Source organism: Mobula birostris, chromosome 18 (assembly GCF_030028105.1).
Source record: "Mobula birostris isolate sMobBir1 chromosome 18, sMobBir1.hap1, whole genome shotgun sequence".
NCBI classification, from domain to species: Eukaryota; Metazoa; Chordata; class Chondrichthyes; order Myliobatiformes; family Myliobatidae; genus Mobula; species Mobula birostris.
In genome coordinates, this window is record NC_092387.1 from 39,723,706 (window position 1) to 39,747,553 (window position 23,848).

The 23,848-nt window shown below is 42.2% G+C and overlaps 1 protein-coding gene across 1 annotated transcript in view; it reads right to left on the reverse strand.

Annotated features, from left to right (window-relative positions):
• ptpn20 (protein tyrosine phosphatase non-receptor type 20) overlaps window positions 1-23,848 on the reverse strand; it is a 412,353-nt gene that overhangs the window by 60,163 nt on the left and 328,342 nt on the right. The window contains exons 35-38 of the mRNA XM_072282567.1: window positions 18,833-18,877; window positions 16,373-16,447; window positions 15,584-15,645; window positions 15,130-15,294 (exon numbers count right to left, since the gene is read on the reverse strand). Of these exons, the coding sequence (XP_072138668.1) occupies window positions 15,130-15,294; window positions 15,584-15,645; window positions 16,373-16,447; window positions 18,833-18,877 (347 nt within the window). The remainder of the gene's footprint in view (window positions 1-15,129; window positions 15,295-15,583; window positions 15,646-16,372; window positions 16,448-18,832; window positions 18,878-23,848) is intronic.

Here is a 23,848-nt window from a genome sequence, read left to right on the forward strand (position 1 = left end):
AAGGTAAGGCCAGCCCCTTTGTAACAATCCTTGCTCTTGGAGGTACACTCTCATGCCTTCAGGTCATGTCCCACAATTCGACCCTGTTGTGACTGTTAGGGAGAGGCCTTTACTGATTTTTTTTGTGGATGTCAGTGATGCAGTTGTTTCATATCAAATAGATCAGAAGCACTGGCTGCAACGTTCCCAACCTGTCCCTCAAACTGTAAGGCTGTTGGGATCCTATCGGCAGTGCATGCGGTTTTTGACTTCTGCCACATTTATTGAATCATATTGCTTTGGTAACATTATACTGAGCCTACAACATGATGAGCACTAAAGGGATGAAATGTTGTCAGAGTGTGTTTAAAAACACAAACATGAGGAATTCTGCAGACGCTGGAAATTCAAGCAACACACATCAAAGTTGCTGGTGAACGCAGCAGGCCAGGCAGCATCTCTAGGACGAGGTACAGTTGACGTTTCAGGCCGAGACCCTTCGTCAGGACTAACTGAAGGAAGATCTAGTAGGAGATTTGAAAGTGGGAGGAGGAGGAGGAGGAGATCCGAAATGATAGGAGAAGACAGGGGGGGGAGGGATGGAGCCAAGAGCTGGACAGGTGATTGGCAAAAGGGATATGAGAGGATCATGGGACGGGAGGCCCGGAGATGAGAAAAGGGGGAGGGGGGGAAAACCCAGAGGATGGGCACGGGGTATAGTCAGAGGGACAGAGGGAGAAAAAGGAGAGAGAGAGAAGGAATGTGTGTATATAAATAAACAACGGATGGGGTATGAGAGGGAGGTGGGGCATTAGCGGAAGTTAGAGAAGTCAACGTTCATGCCATCAGGTTGGAGGCTACCCATATGGAATATAAGGTGTTGTTCCTCCAACCTGAGTGTGGCTTCATCTTTACAGTAGAGGAGGCCATGGATAGACATATCAGAATGTGAATGGGATGTGGAATTAAAATGTGTGGCCACTGGGAGATCCTGCTTTCTCTGGTGGACAGAGCGTAGGTGTTCAGCAAAACGATCTCCCAGTCTGCGTCGGGTCTCGCCAATATATAGAAGGCCACATCGGGAGCACCGGACGCAGTATATCACCCCAGTCGACTCACAGGTGAAATGTCGCCTCACCTGGAAGGACTATCTGGGGCCCTGAATGGTGGTAAGGGAGGAAGTGTAAGGGCATGTGTAGCACTTGTTCTGCTTACAAGGATAAGTGTCAGGAGGGAGATCAGTGGGGAGGGATGGGGGGGACGAATGGACAAGGGAGTCGCATAGGGAGTAATCCCTGCAGAACGCGAGGAGGGCGGGGGAGGGAAAGATGTGCTTAGTGGTGGGATCCCATTGGAGGTGGCGGAAGTTACGGAGAATAATATGTTGGACCCGGAGGCTGGTGGGGTGGTAGGTGAGGACCAGGGAAACCCCATTCCTAGTGGGGTGGCGGGAGGATGGAGTGAGAGCAGATGTGTGTGAAATGGGGGACATGCGTTTGAGAGCAGAGTTGATGGTGGAGGAAGGGAAGCCCCTTTCTTTAAAAAAGGAGGACAACTCCCTCGTCCTGGAATGAAAAGCCTCATCCTGAGAGCAGATGCGGTGGAGACGGAGGAATTGTGTTGAAGAAGAGTGTGTTGCATTCTTCTGAGAATGAGCTTTTTCAGATCTTGATAACTCACTTTCTTCCTGCAAGGAGAACTGTAGATGCCACACATCAAAACTGGAACATGAGGTTGTCCTGAGCTCAACCAGCAGTAAGTGTAATCCTCATCTGTTGCTGGGTCCAAGCCTTATCTCTACATTTTGCTCTTTAATAGTCCTCGTATTCATCCCGAGGGCTCTGTCCTTCTCCAGTGCAGCATCGCTTATTGGTGTTCTTCCTGTTAATCTGCAGCCATATCAACTACCAGGACAATCTGCAGCAGGTTTAAGGATCGCTGGTGTTGGGCCCTCCCTGCTCCTACTTTTGAAACGTCTTTTGAATTCTGGACTATGGCCAAGAAGGTTCAATGATGCCTCTACTTCCTGGGGAGGCTAAAGAAATTTGGCATGTCCCCTTTGACCCTCATCAGTTTTTATCAATACTCCACAGAATGCATCGCGGTTTGGTAAAGCAACTGTTCTGGCCCTGACCACAAGAAACTGGAGAGAGTTGTGGACACAGCTCAGCATAGCATGGAAACCAGCCTCCCCTCCATGGACTCTGTCTACACTTCTTGCTGCCTCCAGTAAAGCAGTCAACCTACCCTGGCCATCCTAACTTCTTCCCTTTCCCATTGGGCAAACAGTACAAACCCCTGAAAGCACTTACCACCAAGCTCAAGGACAGCTTCCTCCCAACTATTATAAGGCTCTCGACTAGTTTCCTACTATGATAAAATGGACCCTTGACCTCAGTCTACGTTGTTATGATCTTGCACCTTAGTATCTACCTGATCCGCACTTTTTTTTCCTGCAGCTGTTACACTTTATTCTACATTCTGTTACTGTTTTATTTTGTTCTACCTCAATGCATGGTGTAATGAACTGGTCTGTATGAACAACATGCAAGCCAAGATTTTCACTGTACCTCTGTACTTGTGACAATAATAAACCAATTTCAATTCTACCTGGTTCTATCACATAATCCCTGGCACTGGGACTATTCGATGTGCTAGACTGAGCAATTTTAAAAAGTACTGAGTAAAATGTTCTTCAAAAAACATGAAAACTGTAGCACCGATATCAAATCAGTGAAAACTAAATGTTTATTTGATATATTCTGCATCAGGGGCTCCTTGGAAATCTGCATTTTTTTTTGCTTGTTGGTAAAAGCGAACATTGAGCACTGGAGTGAATGTAATTTTACTGATCACTGCCTGCTGCTGGCTGGAAGAGAGCGAGTGATCAAGAATTGAAAAAGTTAATTGACTTGAAAGGGTTCAAATGTGTGGCACAAATTGCTCATGCTGTTAATTGTACCAACGTTTGAAACTCTAAGGATCATATGACACTGAACTCTATGATCATGATTAATGAGCATCTAATTTCCATGTTCTAAACTCCAATGTGGTTTAATATGTAATCTTGGGATATGATGAGGTAAGGAGCTGAAAATTCTCAGTGCTCAAACCGCCTGCAGACAACATAGGAGAAGCTGCTGCTTCTGCATGCCTAGAATATAGTGGAGAAGGTATAGATGCATACTGACGTGGATGAACCATACTGATTATGCTGAATGAGGCAGAATGCCTTTAGGTCTCAATGATCATCTCTTTGTTCTATGTTTCTGTATTTCTATCCATCTACAGATCAGCATAGTATTAAATAAATATGCCCAATGTCAATCTCTTGCTTATAATGGTTAAAAAATATTTACCAGAATTAAACAGCAATCAACATTGTGCCTCTGATAAACACGAGGAATTCTGCAGATGCTGGAAATCTAAAGTAATGCACACAAAATGCTGGGGGAACTCAGCAGGTCAGGCAGCATCTATGGAAATTAATAAATAGTCGACATTTTGAGCCATGACCCTTCTTCAGAAAGAAGGGGAAAGATGACAGATATAAAAGGTAGGGGGAGGAGAAGGAGGATAGCTAGAGGGTGATAGATGAAGTGAAGCCCAGTGGATAGGAAAGGTAAAGGGCTGGAGAGGACGGAATCTGATAGGAGTGGAGAGTGGACCACAGGAGAAAGGAGAAAGGAGACCCGGGGGGAGGTGGGGGGGGGGGATGGTGATAGGCAGATGAGAAAAAGTAAAGGGCCAGAGTGGGGAATAGAAGAAGTGGGGAGGGGCTGTGAATATTTGTTTTATCAGAAGGAGAAATTGATATTCATGCCAAAAAGTTGGAGGCTACCCAGTTGGAACATAAGGTGTTGCTCCTCCACCCCGAGGGTGACCTCATTGTGGCACAAGAGAAGGCCGAGAACTAACATTCGGGAGGAATAGGAATAGGAATTAAAATGGTTGGCCACTGGGAAATTCTGCTTTTGGCAGATGGAGCGGAGGTGCTCAAGAAACGGTCCTCCAACATAAGACGGGTCTCATTGGGACATTGGGAGAACCGGACACAATACACAACCCCAGTGGAATCACACGTGATGTGTTGCTTCACCTGGAAGGACTACTTGTGGCCCCGAATGGAGCAGAAGGAGATGAATGGGCAGGTGTAGCACTTAGGCTGCTTGCAAGGCTAAGTGCCCAGAGGGAGATTAGAGGGGAGAGACAAATTCACAAAGGGAGCAACTCCTGTGGAAAGTAGAGTGATGGGGGGAGAGGTAAAGATATGTTTGGTGATAAGATTCGTTTGGAGATGGCGGAGGTTGTGGAGAAAGATGTGTGGGATGTGGAGGCTCATTGCAGTGGTAGGTAAGGACAAGAGGAACTCTATCGCTGTCAGGCAACGGGAAGTTGGGGTGAGCACAGATGCTCAGGAAATGGAGAAAATGTGGATGAGGACAGCACCAATGGTGGAGGAAAGGGAAACCCTGATCTTTGAAGCAGGAGGACATCTCTGATGTCCTGGAAAGGAATGTCACATCGTGGGAACAAATACAATGGAGACAAAGGAGACAGGGCGGGAAGAGGTTTAGTCAAGATTACCATGGGAATTGGTAGGTTTATAAAAGATGTTGGTCAACAGTTTGCCTACAGAGGAGGCAGAGAGACCGAGAAAGAGGAGGGAGGTGTCAGAAATGGGCTAAGGGAACTTAAGGACAGGATGAAAGTTGGAGGCAAAGTTGATTAAATTGACAAGCTCAGCATGGGTGCATGAGGCAGCACCAATGCAGTCATCAGTGTAGTGGAGGAATAGTTGCGGGGCTTTACCAGGGAAATCTTGGAACATGGACTTGTGTCTCTGACGCCGTTTATTTTTTCCTAATTCTAAGCATTGGAACAAGGGTGTTCAAGGGATCAATAATATGGCTTCAGCTCTACAATTTTTCTTGCCAAAGTAATGTGACATAACAGAGCCCAGTTTCAGTCTTTTGTAATCAGTGAGTCCAGAGTAACTGTAAACTAGCATCAGGTGTCACGCCTTCAGTAATGGTGATAAACTAGTCATTGGTTCCCTATGCTCTACAGTATTCAGAATATTGATCTACTCAAGAACTGAAGCTGAAAACTACATCCATAACATCAGTACACTGGCATGCGACCTCCTTGGTCCATTTGCAGTTATGCTGATGTCAATATTCAGTCCTTTCCCATGCCTGGCTGTACATTTTCTTTCAAGTGAGGACAATTGCATGGGAGTTATCCCTCATCATGGTCTCCAGGGTGATTCATTTCAAATTTCCTTCTTCTTAAATGCAAGAATACAGCAGCAGAGGTGGATCTGCAGACCTCTGAGACTGGTCTGATGTTCAGTATGATTATAGATGAGCTTTTACTTATCCACTTCCTTGCCTGAACCCTGTTTCTCTTCATGGCCAAAATTGATTAACTCAATCTTAAACGTACTCAGCGACTGGGCGATCATACCCCTAATAGGCTGGTAGGCTGGTCCTGGACTTATATCATAATTTACTGGCATAATTTACCTATTACTATTTAACTATTTATTACTATTTTTCTATTACTATTCTATTACTAGTTATTATTTCCATGACTATTACTATTTCTATTACTATTTATTATTTATGGTGCAACTGTAACGAAAACCAATTTCCCCCGGGATCAATAAAGTATGACTATGACTAAATGTAGTTGTACTCCTTGCCTCTACTCACTTATTTATCTAATTAACTTTAAACAGAAGCTGTTATGATGAGACTATCAGCTGAAGAAGAGCTGTACTCGGACAGCTCCTATTTTGGGCAAGTCACAATCTTCCCCTGAAGCTTTTCATCCATTTTTTTCTTGTAATAATTTCTGATAAGACAGTCAGAAGAAGTTCTGTTTTGGGCCTTAATTTACTTTAACAGTTGTTGAACTACGTGTTGAGGAGTTATGAGCCATTAACAAGTCCAAACATCTCCAACCAAATTCTCAATTGAAAGCATCAACTTTTGCAAGAAGTAATTGCTGATTTGGGTTGGTATGCTGTTGCTGCGGCAGCAGGACACTATATTTATGACCTCAGAAAAGGCATTAATAGAGTGATAAATGTAGGGAAAATAAAAGCTGCTGGGTCCTTTGGTTGTCCCGGCTTAGAAGGTTTCAACACACACAAAATGCAGGAGGAGCTCAGCAGGCCAGGCAGCATCCATGGAAAAGAGTAAACAGTCGATAGTCTGACTCCCTTCATGCGTGATGAGAAGGTTTCATGTCACATGAAGCATCTGTATTTTAAGTATTCCAGTGTAAGGTTTGAGTTATGTTGTCACCTTTGCTTCTAATGCTTACAGAAAAAGTTCACTGGATTTGTCCATTGAAATTTTTTTTCTTAAGCAGGGTGTAACTTTCAGTTACCATGGTAATGCCCATTATCCTGAACAATGTAAGCTAATAATACAGGCAAAAAAACTAGCTATTCCATCAGTCACATTACTTCTCACAACAGAGCACAATCATATGTATAGATTTATAATTAGAATGCCAAAGTTTTCATAAAGACAAATGAACTAATATTATCACATTAAAACAGAGGACTGTGTAACAAAATGCTAGCCATTAGACTCTTCACCTTGTAAGTTTTCAGTCTCATTGCTTTTCATCTTGCTGTATCATAATGTTAGAATTGGCTTGCAGCAGATAATTAAACCTACAAGAACATCTGTAATATATATTGTGTAGTAAACACCTGTTTATTCAAATTTTAAATTTTTTAAATTCATTACATGGTTATGACATTTAATACTCAGCTTATTTTTTGCGGTATTCTTCCAAATGCAACAAGCATCTTCAATTTGATTACTTTCAGCTGTTGTTACAAGGTAGCTTTCTTTCTTACCTGTTCTGGGTTGTGACCAATTAGGGGATGTTTTCTTACTTCTTTACCACATAAAAGAAGGTAGTATCAGCTTGAAGAGACTGTGCTGATTCACACAATAACTTCATTGCCAATTAGCTTTTGCTGTAGCCTATTCACCTATCATCTGCCCCTATATTCTATTTAACCCATCCAATGGTGAAAAGCCTTGATAGAGTGGATGTGGAGAGGAAGTTTCCTATGGTGGGAGAGTCTAAGACCAGAAGACACAGCCTCAGAATGGAGGCGAGTTCTTTTAGAATGGAGATGAGGAGGAACTTCTTTAGCCAGAGGGTGGTGAATCTGTGGAATTCTTTGCCACAGGCAACTGTGGAGGCCAGGTCTTTATGTATTTTTAAGGCAGAGGTTGATAGATTCTTGATTGGTCAGGCATGAAAGGATACGAGGGGAAGGCAGAAGAGTTGGGCTGAGAGGAAAAATGGATCAGCCATGATGAAATAGCAGAGCAGACCTGATGGACCAAATGGCCTAATTCTGCACCTATATCTTATAGTCTTATATTCTGCCTCTCACATGGTAGTTACTAAGAGCCAAGCAACCTGCATATCTTTGGGATGTTGGAGAAAGAAAGAGCATTCGGGGAAAATCCATGTGGCCACAGGGAGAACATGCAAAATCCATCCATAGAGCCCCAGAGATCAGGATTAAATCCAGGTCTCCAGAGCTGTGAGCCACCAGCTTTACTGGCTGCACCACTGGCTGCATCAACACATGTACCAAGTTCCTACCTCTTGGAATTGTTCCTGAGTGATATTCTTCCACATGCCTGAGGTCCTGGCTTTTCGGGCCTTTCACAACAGCTCTTCCTTGCACCAAAGTTCTTTCCTATTTGTAATAGTCAAATACTAATGTAATGAATGGACCAATTCTTCCAAATATTGACCATGAACGGTGAATAATCCACAACAGGCAAGAGTTACACAGCTTTCTTAGGCTTCTGATATTTTCCGTCATTGTCCGTTGTCCTCATGGAAAGAAATGCTTGCCACAACTCTCAGTGGTGAATCACCTCCGAGCAGAATTTGGATTCCTTTTTGAAGGTCTTATGTTACATTCACATTGCCAACTGTAAACTTCATCCAAGCTCAACTGTTCCTTGGCCAAAATGAGCACCTCTAAAGATTTCAGCACTCATATGACACAGCTTCATTGATTTGCTAACTACAGTGTTATGAATTATTTTTTTAATCACCTGTAACTCTTAATCTTGCAAGATTTTATTGATATTAATTTACTAAAACGTCTCGCCTACAAAGCAGTTTCTTGAAAGATCCATTCATAAGGTCTTCTAGATACAAATGAGCTTCTCATTTTCTTCCAACTTATTTTTATTATTGGGCAGTTCTCTGCAGAGAAAGCCTGAGTTGTTTCATTACTTAGGCTTTAACCCGAGTTGGGGAACAAAAATCTTCAGTAATTATGTAGGTTAATCAATATTTGAACATTTGATCATCTTCTATAGATATTAAAAATATCCATGTCACTTAGGAGTCTCTGAGGCCAGCTGCCTGCATAATTTGATTGAGCCCACTTATGAGCAGTCTTAATTGTGTTTTTAAATGTAAAGTATTTGAACATGATGCATCAGTGAATTGATCCACGAACGTTTTCTTTATTACTTCTTCAGTGGTCAACCACATGCTTGAATGTAGTCAACACTTCCTTTCGACTGTGATCTATTCCAAGCTGCACCCTGTCATTATGCCTTCTTGGCAGATGAGATCACTGAGCAAAGTGAAGTTGTAGTTGTGTAACTGCTTGTCTCCTGCCCTTCCATCTCTCTCCTGCCTTGCTTATTTGTATCCTGCTCAATATGCTATAAAGCAACAATCTTCTGCTCTTTACTCCCTGTAGTTAGAGGGAGTGTGCTGTATCATGTTTTCTTTATTACAGAAGTGGCTGAGTTAACTATCTGTTGGGACTCTGGCCTTGTACCTGAAGCTATATAAATACCAAGTTGTAAGGTTTGTTTCCCTCACATGCTTTCATATTCCAAGTTGGATTTAACTTGTATGTTAGATTTAATTCATGACTGAAGTGTTGCTTTGTTCTCTTCTCAAGCTTTCTGCTTAGAAAATACATTCAGTGGCTATCTTATTAGATACTCCTGTAGACCTGCTCGTTAATGTAAATATCTAATCAGATAACCATATGGCAGCAATTCAATGCATAAAACCATGCAGACATGGTCAAGAGGTTCAGTTATTGTTCAGATCAAATATCAGAATGGGGAAGAAATGTGATCTAAGTGACTTTGACCATGGACTAATTGTTGGTGTCAGATGGGATGGTTTGAGTATCTCAGAAACTGATGATTTCCTGGGATTTTCATGCACAGCAGTCTAGAGTTTACAGAGGATGGTGAAACAAAACAAAAATCCAGTGAGTGGCAGTTCTGTGAGCAAAAATGCCTTGTTAATGACAGAGGTCAGAGGAGAAAGGCCAGACTGGTTCAAGCTGACAGGAAGGTGAAAGTAACTCATATAAGCATGCATTACAACGGTGGTTTTCACAAGAGCATCTCTGAATGCTCAACACATTGATTCCTAAAGTCGATGGATTGCAGTAGCAGAGGCACTTTATTAGGTACAGGTTCCTACTGTCCTTCCCAAACCCTTGTTAGTTGCTGTTTCTTTCATAGTATGTTAATACGCTACAGCAGTTTCAATGATCTATGTAGCTCTCAAAAAGGCCAAGGACAAAATTTGCAATGGAAAGGGCAAGTCATCAATACTGGAATACCAATTGTACTACAGTCACTATCTTTGAAATATATTTCAATCTCAGGTCAAACTGAAGATAGACAAATTAGTGAGCAGCCTCTTTAAAAATAACTTACCAAACCAGACTGCATTTAGCTCAGCCTTATCTGCTTCAATCAGATTATGTGGCTGAGTTTCTACAAATCATCTGCTGCTTTTCCAAAGATCTTCCACTAGTCATCTGACACACAATCAGGAGAAGGTTTTTTATTAAATGTATTTTTGGATCTTGAATGTCAAAATAAATACTCTTAACATTCAGCATCTGCACACAAAGCCTATGGCATTCGAATCCTTTGGCAAATCTGCATAGCAGTTCCATCAATAATCATATATCCAAAGTGAAGTTAATACAATCTACCTTTTAGAAGACATGCCTCATAACGAATTACTGATTAGCACCAATTCCAAAGCTGTGAATTCATTTCACATTATACAAACAGGAAGTACCAATATAAATTTTGGAATATTTTCCTTGATTCTCAACAGGAATTAAACACCATCTGACTATTTCACAATGTGCCATAAAAGGTCAACTTTGAGATTCTTCCGTAACTTCAAAGCCCAGCTATTGTAGGTGCAGGTCCCTGTTACATTTAATCATAATAGCCCAGCCTTTACACACCAAAGACTTATGCTGTCAATAAAGTGAGAAACTAAACCCAGCTTCTCTGCCTTAATGAACTGCCATAAGTTGTTGGCTTCATGTATACAGTATCTCATCCTTAAAGCTGTATTGTCTTTCATGCTGCATTGCTACAATCCTCCTCGTTAACTTCTTCAGAGGAGGTGTCTTTAATTCATTCAGAGGAATTAACAGCACAAACGTCTTTCGGAGGTAATTATTACTAATTATTTTTCAATCCTTTCTGCCCAGAATAATGGCTGGAAAATCTAACCTAAAGATTATGAATGTTTGCAAGAGTTTCTAAGCAAAGTATTGCTTTCCCTTCATTTTTCTTCTTCACCCTCTATCTGATTTGACACTGAATATTCTCACTCTAATTCAACCTCCTTCTTGGCCCAGTCTCCATTTATCCCTCCTGCCTTAATCCCCCCAGTTAAGGAGGTACATTGCAGGCCCTATTAGTATTAGTCACTAAGATACAAGATGTCCCACTGCCAGTTAGCGGCAATCCTATAGGCAGAAAATGTTCAGATCTGAATATGCTCCAATTCCTGGGATCCCTCAATGACACCTGGGATTGAGCCATGGTCCAAGGTAAGGCTGATTAACCAACAGTAGCTGGTGACCAACTGTTCACATCGGTAACGATAGCACATCATGATTTACAGTTCAAGACTTAACACATGATGTCAAATCTGATTTTTCATTGGGATATCCTTCTACTTATCCAATCTGCTTAGCTGTATGCTGTCAATTACCTGAATCAAATATGGCATCGAATTAAATCATTTAACCCTTGGCCGATGACTGATCAACAAATAAACGCTGACTCAAAATTATATCTTCAGAAGATTGTTTCTTTCATTTACTCAACACCTTATATTCTAAGTAGTCTTTGTAACTAACCACTGACTTGGTTTCAGGATTGCAGAAGCATATTAGAATATGACTGGATTGAACAAACCATTGTCCAATTTGACATTAAACGTTCTCACCCTATTTCAATCCTCTTCTTGGCCCACTCTATGTCTATTTCTCCTTCCTTAAACCTCCGGACAGGGAGATACGTTGCAGGCCCTATTGATCACTAAGATATAAAATTCCCCACTCTCTCTTAGCAGCTCACATGTGCAACAACTCTCTGGACAGAAAATGTTCAAATATGAATATGTTTCACAATTTAACTCTCAAATCCTAATCCATGTTGTAATTATAAACAAATGAATCTTGTTAATTAAGTTTTTCAATCAGTAATCACTGTCATGGACATGGCCAGGGTATTGAGCCAAAGACTGATCTATCTTGCAGCTGTTAGCAGTGATGCCTTGGCTCTGTGTCCATCCCTCACTGCCTACGTCCATGCTTCAGCCTGCATCTTCTTTCCTTTACTCAGTCAATGCCTGCACTGATAAAACAATCTATTGCCTCAGGAGGATAATCAGCATCTTGACTAAAGACACTGAAGTTAAGCACCTTATCTTCATTAGATCAACTGGCTATAATTAAAGTGGTGGTGGATAGGTTCTTGATAAGTAAGGGCTTCAAAGGTTACAGGGAAATGGGTCTGAGATAAGAAATAAAGCAGGTATGATCGAATGGTGGAGCAGATTTGATACACTGAATAGTCCTATTTCTGCTCATACATATGTCATGGTTTTAATTCAATTGAAATAATTAGCATCGGGTGTAGGTACTTTGGCCATGTGGCAATAACTGTTCCACTGAACAGCTTTAATTGAAAGGTTATATCTGCATATGCTTACAAGTGAATATACTCACATTCACTAGAAAATTCTTAATTTACATATATGTGTGTGTGTAAATTAAGAATTTTCTAGTAAATGTGACTATATTCACTTGTAAGCATATGCAGATATCTGCAGGTATATGAAGGTATTTTCAGATAAATGTAAGTACAGTATATGAAGACATTTACAAGTATATGTAGTAAAAGCAAATATATATAAGTATTTGCTATTATATGAAGGCATTTACAGGTATATGTAGATGTCTACCCATACAGGGATAGAAGACTTTAAAATAAGTCTTGAGTACTTGTGAGTCTTTGTAAGGTAGAGGGCTCAGAGGTGGCATGCAATGGAGAGGGGGAGAGGGAGAGAGGGGAGATAGAGAGAGACTTGAGGATAAGATGGCAAAAATGAAGTAAATGAATACATAACTCTGAGAGTGTGACAGTCAGAAGAAGAGATTGGTGAAGATGCTGCTGCGTGAGCTCTAAGAAAAGGTTTGCCATTTTTGCCTTTCCCCAGGGGTTACAGAACAAGTGACAGCTTGCACTTGTCAGTGGCACCTGGTGTACAGGTGTACAGGTGTGTATGAATGTCAGTCGCTTCTCCTGCGCACCTCTTCCACGGAGCTTTTATCTGATTTAGCTTCTGGAGGTTTGGAAGAATGTGCACTTTGGTTTAACCTGACAGAGCAGGTCAAAGTCTCAGTCTATAACCTGAAAGCCATTCAGCGTGCAGGCAAAATGTGGTTAAGGCACTGATACCAAAAACTTCAACAGAATCTCTGATGTGGGTTAGATGTTGTAAAGGAAATAAGAAGTAATTTATGAGAAATGGACTTGGAAAGTCATGAATTTCAAAATATTATTCCCAACCAGTGAAAAGCATTAGTGCAGGAAAAGTAATACAAATGATTAAAATCCATAGTTTAAACAAAACCCAACTAAATGACAAAAGCATTTGAATAACGGCACTCACCTTTAAGAAGCCTACCCCAGCAGGCCTGGCCATTCACATCCTTGTTGACCATATTCGGGTGTCTGAGCAACACTGGTGTCGAAGAAATGGTGACAAGGCTCAGGATCCATTGAGAGACCCAATTCATCAATTCAAGGAGCTTTAATGACTTTTGCATGAGTCATCAGACAGACCTTCAATGAGGTTATTTCTTCAATGCATGACACAAGTGTAGTCACCCATCCACCTAACTTGTAGCTCCTAATTTTCTATTTTTTAGTGCTTTGGAATATTAGTCATGGATGTGACTGGCCAAGATTTCTCTGTTTGAACTGAAGAGTCTACGTAGCATTGGCTGACATGCTCATGTTAAAGATATGCGCTCCCTTTTAACATGACATGTTTGGTGGAAGGTTATAAAGTTTTTACACATCAAGCTTCAACCAACCGCCAGCTGTCAAGATTATTTTTGTTTGTCGAACTAGTTTTCTCTTCAGTCAGTGTCTGGGGTAATTAGAAGATTCGTTTGTGATCTCTCTGTAGTTCAACATTCATTTTCTATAGTTCCCCATATTGAATTGTCGCTATAATTCTATCATTTTGTCAAATTTTCATCCTAATCCTTCCCCAAATTAAAATAATGGAATATGTACTGCATTCAGTCATTAGTGAATACCATGAAACATTTTATCATTATTATTAGCTTGAGCAATGCTTCTAAAATGTAGAGAAGGATTGGTGTAAAGTCCGACTTCTGATGGTCAGTTTATTTGTTACCCAGGGAGACTTTTGATTTATAGCTGATTGTTCACATTGAGCACCTAATTATCCCTCAGTATTTTTCCCTCTGTAGATTAGCTTGCAAAGAGTTAATCAAGATGTTACAATTTTTTAAGAATTTAAAAGTTTGCATTACCTATACCAACATTTATGTAAAACCAAAGGATTGCCTAATGTTTAAGTGAATCCCTGAATTAACTTTAACTGTCTGTACTGTATCACTATAAATATTATTTTCAACACACACAAAATGCTGGAGGAACTCAGCAGGCCAGGCAGCATCTACGGAAAAAAGTACAGTCAATATTTTGGGCTGAAACCCTTTTTTCCATAGATGCTACCTGGCCTGCTGAGTTCCTCCAGCTTTTTGCGTGTGTTGCTTGGATTTCCAGCATCTGCAGATTTTCTCTTGTTTGAAATATTCTTTAGATATGAACCAGCTTCACCAATGAAGGAAAATTTGAAGTTAACTTGATTATAGTTAACTAAATATTATACATAATGCATAATTTCCCAGTTAACTAGTCTATAAAACAGTATAGTTCCAAAGCAACACACAAAATACTGGAGGAACTCAGCAGGTTAGGCCTGATGACGGGTCTTGGCTCTAAAAATCGACTGTTATTTCCCTTCATAGATGCTGTATGACCTGCTGAGCCACTGCAGCATTTAGCTTATTGCTGTCTACATTTCCAGTGCCTGCAGATCTCTTGTGTTCTTTATAGTTCCAATCTTCTAGCACCTTTGGAGTTGCATGACTGAGCGCTGCATAGAACATGAGCAGACCTTTCCTGAACAAGTGCCTTTGCAGAATACTTTCTTGCAGTTTGGTAATGTCTACAAAGCTTGCTCCAACCACAGCATCTGCCCTACCACACTTTGGTGAAACTCCTAGAGAAAAAGAAGATTTTGATCCCTCTTTTTTTTCTAGCAGTCTCCCAATGAAGTTCCCTAACAGCCCCAGGGAATTATGAAACAATTGTCCAGTAACTCATTAAGGAGACTCTCCAAGTTCCGATGGAAGAATCAAATCTCTGCGATGCAATGCTTTCAGAGGAAACATGATAAATAAGCCTTGTCTTCCCTTAGGATCAAGGTAGTATTTGAAAGCACAGAGGGTAGTTGCCCTAGTGACCTCCTCATTATTCATCTTCCAGAGCAGCCTCACTAAACTCACTGCATATCACTGGTGGGAAAGGCCTGGGTGCAATTTGGCTGTGGTAACTGCTATAGTACAACAGTGACTACGTGACAATTGTGTTCCAGAATTTCCTCAGACTGTTGCGCTGATGTGTACAATTCACACGAATCAATGGCCCCAAGGGAAGCCACTGGATCTCCCCGAAGCAAGGTTACCTGTAAAAGCTGGTCACGGACTTTGAGCCTTCCGTCCAGACCTGCCACACTGTTGGAGCTAATGGCCTTCACCAGCACAGCAGTTCCATTGTCACCACCCACAAGTGCAAAGCCCAAACCGCCATTTGTAGGTTTTTCCAAATCAATGTGGATTACAGAACTCTGCTGGAAGATAAAAAGGGGAGCTGTGGTTCACTCATCACCTCCAGCACAATAGGAGAGAGGACCGAGCCTTCAGTAAGATATGGTGAGGTCCTGTTACTGGATCAACAAGATGATTAATTGTAAAGAACAGCCATACAACATTTTTACAGCATTGGCTAATAATTTACTCCTTGATTCACACAGTGATCATGTACTTACATAGAAAATAATAAATACTATACAATAATAATAAATATCAGAAATGCCAACAATTTTGCACTTACAAACATAAATTTAAGAAGCAGGATACCTCAGATTCTGCAGGCAGAGTGGAGCTATTTTGGGATCGTACATAATCCTTGGATTGCCTTCCTAAAAAATATAATAATGTGAAAAAAGATCTTCCTGATGGAATAGCTTTGTTTACTTGTGAAGCAGAGTCCATTACCTAATGGGTAAGAAACTGTCAAACATCACCAAATTTAGAAAAGCTTTTATGTGGGTATAATGTGAGACTGATGACTTATACAAAACAGCATTTACTAATTCCTATGTGACACAGATAGTTGTTGAAAGGTACATTAATTATGTCTAACCTCTTTCAATCTTGTTTCAATGTTTGATTTTCCTTTAAGATAATTAATTATGCTAATATATTGGGATAAATCACCTTCAAAATCCACAGTGTTATTTAGATCAAAAAATATCTACATGATATTTTAAAATATGTTGAATGTCTACAGGTTTTCAAATACCTTGCAGCTTCGAAGCAAGTCACATCTTTCATAGTGCTGTCCTTCATTTGGCTCTTCCCTATTTTGTACAACTGCTTTAATACCCTGTCCCTCATCCGCCCCCGGCTTGCTGTTACTCAGCAACCTCTCAAAGCTACATGCCAGCCCAAGAGAAATCAGTCAGGCACTGGATCAGATACAGAACTGTACTCTCGTTCTACAGCGGCAGGCAAACAGCCCGGTAATAATTAATCGTCCTATAACTGGAAGATAGAATGCAGGCTCTTCCTTTGGCAGACAACTCACTACTGAGGCAGAGAGAGACCAGATCAAACTGGATTAAGACAAAGGGCAGCCACCCTTACCATCCAGAGCCTGCGGCTTCTCCTGATCAGGCTGGTTTTGTCCTTCTTTTGATATCAGTTTCCACTCACCAAAGCCTTGAGTTCACAAAGGAAAAGGTGCATGTGTGAGTCACAGTGCAGATAGAAACAAAATAAAGCAAGTCACCATGTATAAAATAAACTCTATTCCTGAACACCCACTGCAACACACACAAAATACTGGAGGAGCTCAGTGGGTTAGTTAGCATCTACGTAGGGAGAGGAATGAACAGTTGATGTTTACGGCCAAGTCCCTTCATCAGGACTGGAAAGGAAGGGAGATGAAGCCAGAATAGGAAGATGGGGGGGGGTGTGGAGGGGCCGCAGGACAAGCTAGAAGCTGATAGGTGAAGCCAGGAGGGTGGGAAAGCGGGGATGAAGTAAGAAGGTGGGAGCTGATAGGTGGAAAAGGCAAAAGTCTGGAGAAGAAGGAATCTGATATGAGAGGAAAGTGGACCATGGATTAAAGGGAAGGAAGAGGTGCACGAGGAGGAGGTGATAAGCGTGTGAGAAGAAGAGGCCAGAGTGGGGAAGAAAATGGAAAGGGTGGGAAAAATTTACCAGAAGTTGAAGAAATCAATGGTCATGCCATCACGTATTGCTCCTCCAACCTGAGAGTGGCCTCATCATAGCAGGGGAAGAGGCCATGGACCGACATGTCAGAATACCAGTGGGAATGGGAATGAAAAAGGTTGGCCACTGGGAAATTCTGCTTTCTTGTGAATGGAATGGAGGTGTTCAACAAAGTGGTCCCCCAATCTATGTCAGATCTCACCAATGTAGAGGAGGCCGCATCGGGAGCACTGGATAAGAAGACGACCCCAAAAGATTCCCGGGTGAAGTGATGCCTCACCTGGAAAGACTGTTTGGGGGCCCTGCATGGAGGTGAGGGAGGAGGTGAATGGGCAGGTGTAGCACTTTGACTGCTTGCAGGGATGTGCCAGGTGGGATATTAATGGGGAGGGCTGAATGGACAAGGAAATCATGGACGGAGCGATCCCTGCAGAAAATGGAAAGTGGGGGGCGGGGAGGAGGTAAAGATGTGTTTGGTGGTAGGGTCCCATTGAAGATGGCTGAATTTGCAGTGAGTGAAGCGTTTGATGCGAGAGGCTCCAACACTTTAATAAGAAGGCAGGGGTAGTGGAAGGAGTACAAGCCGGCAGGTGATGGTGAAACCAGGTGAGAGGGAAGCTAGGTGGGTGGAGGAGGGGAGATGAAGTCAGAAGCTGGGAGGTGATAGGTGAAAGGGGTAAGGGTGTGAAGAAGGAGGATAGGGTCCAGTTTGGAGCGAACAGGACAGTTTGCTCCCAATTTAACACGGGCAATGACAGGGACATTTCAACACCATGGCTTTTCGTTTTGTAGTTTCTTGCAGTAAATTCATTGTGCTCTACTGTACAGCTCAGAGACTGGCCTCTATCCCAACCCCTAACCCCGACACCAAATCTCATTTTGTTCTCCCCACTTTTCCATCAACTCCACCCAGATTCACCTACACACCAGCAGTAATTTCCGGCAGTCAATTAACCTTTAGGATAAGGGAGGAAACTCGAGCACCTGGAGGAAACCCACACAGCACACAGTCATAGGGAGGCCATGGAAACTCCATACAGACAGCCCCAGAATGTGGGGCTGAACCTAGCTACCGAGGCTCAGAAACAGCAGCTCTACTAACTGTACAGCTGCACCAAATCAGGTGCTGCCCGGACAGGTTAGTCTCTGGATACAGGAAAAGAACAAGCACCATCTCATTTAAGAATATCTCTCAGTATTTGACGTGGCTAGCATTTCTGGTTGTCCTTAGGAACACGTCTTATTGCATGTATTTAATCACAGGCCTTCGGGGAACTATATTGCAGCTGTCTCCATGAATATCGCTCTCTGATGTCAGTAGAGTACACCAGAGCAGGCACCGTGTTACCGCAGCAACTCATCCAAGGACAGCCTATTTTTTAATTGAAATGAAATGGGATTAGGTGCAAATGGGTTGCCCCGGGCATCAGCGTGGGGCAAGCCTAATGGACCAGCTGGTCCGATCCTCCCAGACAAGTTTGCCAGCTTCTGAAATAAACCCTAAGGTGCAAAGATACAAGTTGTCTGTTTGCTCAGTCAGTAGAATTCGTGTCTCTGGCTCCAAAGGTTGCCAGTTTAATTTCCACATCACGGGTTAGGGTCAATCATCAGAACTGGCATTTCAACACAGCACACTTGGACGTGTCACTACCAATGGTGATGTCCTTCAGATTCCCCTGATTGTCCTCCTCTACTGCCAAAGGATTCAGCATGATGGTGCTTGTTAAGTAACTGCTGTTTATAGGTTTAAAAACACACCGCACTGCATAAAGTGCTATGAAAAGTGTTGACACAAGCTGAACTATCAAGACAGAAGAAATTGAGATCAAGAACATGCATTAGGCTACTTAACAGAGTATCTGCACTTGCCTTTTAATGCCAAGCAATTTTTAGCCTTCTTACGGCTTCCGGCTCCTAGAAATTAAAGAATAGAAGATAAGAAAACAAGGCAGGAGAGCAACAAAGCACAGCCACAAGGCAGAGGGGCAGCAGTGGCGTCACCAGCCAGTTGGCAGTGCCCAATCTGATTCCTGAGGGGCACGGTGGAAGATACAGTGCTGTCACATACTGTACATACACAGTATTTGTACGAATCATAATTCAGAGCCAGACAGCACTCAGGATGTTTTGCAACAATGGCAATATCAGGCATTAAATTTGGAGTGCCAGTTTTAATTGATTGACATGTCATCAATTCAGGCAATTTAGTCTGACAGAGTAACAGTAACTCCATTGGATGTACTTTATTATAAATATCGACACTAACACCTCACTCTTAGAGTTTTACTCCTTGTTGCAGTCTTGGTTCTGAACAACAGAAGAACCATACGTAACTGTGACCACGTATGAATATTTAATAATCAAGGCTTGTGCTCCCACTCCCACCATTCATTGTCAGTTGCCACTGCACTCACACAGTTACACACACAGCAAACGTTTACACAGACATAGTCACACTCACCCCAACATACAATCACACACAAAGGCCTAAAATTACATGCACACTCACTCATACACAGATGCACTCATGTATACAGACATACATGCACTGACCCTGACACATACACAAACACCACACATATTTACACATACACCACTCATGGATTTGCCTGACTACTGTGTACTGTCTCTGGGCTGATGCAGGACTGGGGAGGAACTGAGATAGATAAGATTCTTTAAAAATCTATGATCCGTTGTGGATCACACGGTAGTGATATACCTGTATATCTCCTGTATTTCCCCACCTCCTGATATACCTGTATATCTCCTGTATTTCCCCACCTCCTGATATATCTGTATATCTCCTGTATTTCCCCACCTCCTGAACACTAGCTCTTATGGTATTGCAGTAGGTATTCTCTTCCATCATGTCACTGAATGGTACTAGCAATTCCTTATCCCAGTTTCCTAATGGATTATCAGCTAGTAACATTATGCTAACATTTCAATCTGTTTGCCTTCGGAAACATCAAAGCTCTCACTTTAAGTCAGCCCTATCCTTCACCACATTTCTCAGTCCACCATATAATTGAAATCCCTCACTAATTTCTGTTCCCTGCTAAATCTCCTCTGTTCTTTCTCCAAAGTATTGACTCTCTTTCTTAAAGAGTGGAGGCGCAATTCCACCAGAGGATAAACCTATTGCTGCTTTTGTACACTACACCCCTACTTATAAAGCTAAAGAAATACGCTTTTTAATGACATTGATGTAAACAGGAATTATTTCTGCTTCATGTTCGTTCTCCTTTTGGTGATGTGATCCAGATTATTATGTTGGCGTGGGCAATATCCTTAGTTATAGTTTAATAACTGCACAGAAACAGTGTGGCTGTTGGATTCTAGCCAGTGTTAAATACGTTTTCCCAGATTCAAGGCTTCAGAGAGATTTCAAATTTACTCAACGTATGCAGTAGAACCCTTTCCACTGGATTTACTCTGCAACATCCTGTGCCATCTAGTCTTGTTAAATCACCCTCTTGTACATCACGAACCGAAGGACAATGAAGAATCGGTTCCAGGAGCATCAGTGATGTCACTCTGTCACCTGTTTCTCAATTTGCATTGTTCTATTTCTCTGATTCGATAAATTGTTTCTGGTTAAGCAATCCCTCGATCTTAAGATTCGTAATCTTCATGGGACTCACCCTCTCTCTGTAAACTCTTCCATTTCCATCACTTTAGTGAACAATTATGGTGAGGTAGAGGTTCAATGAGTAAACTGCTCGGAGTAGCATCACAAGCACATAGATTGAGACAACACACAGAACATCAATTATACAAGACAGTGAAGAAAAAGACTGTGCAAAACAAGACAGTAGTGCAAAAAGTACAATTAGAAACAAGTCCAAGGTGGCCCATAGTGGTAGGATTGTGGTTGTGCAGGTCAATTTACATTAATGGTAGTTGTAGGAAAGTAACTCTTCTTGAACCTGGTGGTATTGTATAGAGTGCCTATAAAAAGTATTCACACCCCGTTGGAAGTTTTCATGCTTTATTGTTTTACAACATTGAATCGCAGTGGATTTAATTTGGCTTTTTTGACACTGCTCAACAGAAAAAAAGACTCTTTTGTGTCAAAGTGAAAAACAGACCTCTACAAAGTGGTCTAAATTAATTACCAATAGAAACACAAAATAATTGATTGCATAAGTATTCACCCTTTTTAACATGACACACCAAATCATTGCTGGTGCAGCCAAGTGGTTTTAGAAGTTGCATAATTAGTTAAATGGAGATCACCTGTTTTTGGAGACCCATGTGCAGTCAAGGTGTTTCAATCGATTGTGGTAAAAATACACCTGTATCTGGAGGGTCCAACTACTGGTGAGTCAGTATCCTGGTAAAAACTGCACCATAAAGACAAAAGAACACTCCAAGCAACTCCACGAAGAAGTTACTGAAATGCACAAGTCAGAAGATGGATACAAGAACCTTTCCAAGTCACTGAATATCCTTTCGGGTACAGTTAAGTCAACCATCAAGAAATGGAAAGAATATGGCACAGATGAAAATCTGCCTAGAGCAGGCCATTTGCAATAACTGAGTGACCGTGCAAGAAGGGGAATAGTGAGGGAGGCCACCAAGAGACCTATGACAACTCTGGAGGAATTACAAGCTTCAGTAGCTGAGATGGGAGAGACTGCACATACAACAACTGTTGACCAGGTGCTTCACCAGTCGCAGCTTTATGGGAGAGTGGCAAAGAGAAAGCCACTGTTGAAAAGATCACATAAATTCTTGGCTAGAGTTTGCCAGAAGGCATGTGCGGGACTCTGTAGTCAGCTGGAAGAAGGTTTTATGGTCTGATGAAACCAAAATTAAGCTTTTTGGCCATCAGAATAAATGCTATGTTTGGCATAAGCCAAACACCTCACCATTAAAAACACACCATCCCTACCATGAAGCACAGTGGTGGCTGCATCATGCTGAGGGGATGCTTCACTGCAGCAGACCCTAGAAGGCTTGTGAAGGTAGAGGGTAAAATGAATACAGCAAAATACAGAGAAATCCTAGAGGAAAACCTGATGCCGCCTGCAAGAGAACTGTGACTTGAGAGAAGATTTGATTTCCAGCAAGACAATGACCCCAAGCATAAAGCCAAAGCTACAAAGGAATGGCTTAAAAACAACAAAGTTAATGTCCTGGAGTGGCCAAGTCAGAGTCCAGACCTCAATCCAACTGAGAAGTTGTGGCTGGACTTGAAAAGTGCTGTTCACTCATGATCCCCATGCAATCTGACAGAGTTTGAGCAGTTCTGTAAAGAAGAATGGGGAAAAATCATAGTGTCCAGATGTGCAAAGCAGATAGAGACCAAGCTTCCACCCTGGCCTTAAACTTACTTGGCCCATTTTTGACAGCCGCCTCCTTTTCTTGATCTCGCTGTCTCCATCTCTGGAGACAAACTTTCCATTAATATCTTTTATAAACCTACCAATTCCCAAGGCTAACAAAAGATTCCCAACTAGCTTGACTATACCTCTCCCACTCTGTCTCCTGTAAAAATACATTTCTCAATTTCTTCTTCTCAGCTGCATCAGTTGCCAGGATGAGGCTTTCCTTTCTAGGATGCTGAAGATGCCCCCCTCCTTGAAAGAATAGGGCTTTCCTTTCTCCACCATTGATGCTGCTTTCACCCCCCCATCTCTTCCATTTCCCAACCATCTGTGCTCACCCTGCCTTCCCACTGCCTTAACAGCGGGGAGAAGGGGTTCCTCTTATCCTCATCTGCCACCCCATAAGCCTCCACATCCAACACATCATTCTCCGTATCTTCTGCCACCTTCCCTACCACCAAACACATCTTTACCTCCCACCAATTTTTCACTTTCTACAGGGATCACTCCTTCTATGATTCCCTTGTCCATTCATTCCTCCCCACTAATCTCCCTCCAGGCACTTATCCCTGCAGAGATGCTACACCTTCCTATTCTCCTCCTCCCTCACCTCCACTCAGAGTCCCAGACAGACCTTCCTGGTAAGGCAACACTTCACCTGCAATCTGTTGGGGTCATCTATTGCATCCGGTGCTCCTGATGCAGCCTCCTCTGCATTGGTGATTGGGGAACTGCTTTGTTAAGCACCTCTTCTCCATCTTCAAAAAGCAGAATTTCCCAGCGGCCAACCATTTTAATTCCTACCCCTTTTGATTCTGACATGTCGCATGGCCTACTCTTTTGCTACGATGAGGTCACTCTCAGGTTGGATGAGCAGCACCTCATATTCCATATAAGTAGCCTCCAACTCGATGGCATGAACATTGATTTCTCCTACTTCAGGTAATTTTCCTCCTTCTCCTTCCCACTTCTTCAATTCCCCACTCTGACCTCTTACCTCTCCTCCTCACCTCCTTATTACCTTTCCTTGGTGCCCCTCCTCCTTTCCTTTCTCCCATGGTCCACTCTACTCTCCTATCAGTTTTCATCTTCTCCAGTCCTTTATCTTTTCCATCTATTATCTCCTAGTTTCTCACTTCATCCCCCCTCCCCCACCTACCTGTCTTTCTCCTCTACCTGTTTTCACTTATCAACTTCTAGCTGGTCCTTCTCCTCCTCCCACCTTTTTATTATGGCTTCTTCCCCCTTTCTCTCTCCTCCTGTTGAACGTTCTCAGCCTGAAACGTCGACTGTTTATTCATTTCTATAGATGCTGCCCGGCCTGTGGAGTTCCTCCAGAATTTTGTGTGTCTAACTGTCTCCTGCATCTACCACACACCTCCGCACTGAGGGCAGTTTACAGTGGCCAATTAGCCAACCAATCTGCACATCTTTGGGATGTGAGAGGAAGCCGGAGAGCACAGAGGAAAATCAAGTGGTTGCGTGGGAGAACGTACAAACTCCCCACAGACAACTCCTGAGGTCAGGATTGAACTTGGGTCTCTGGGGCTTA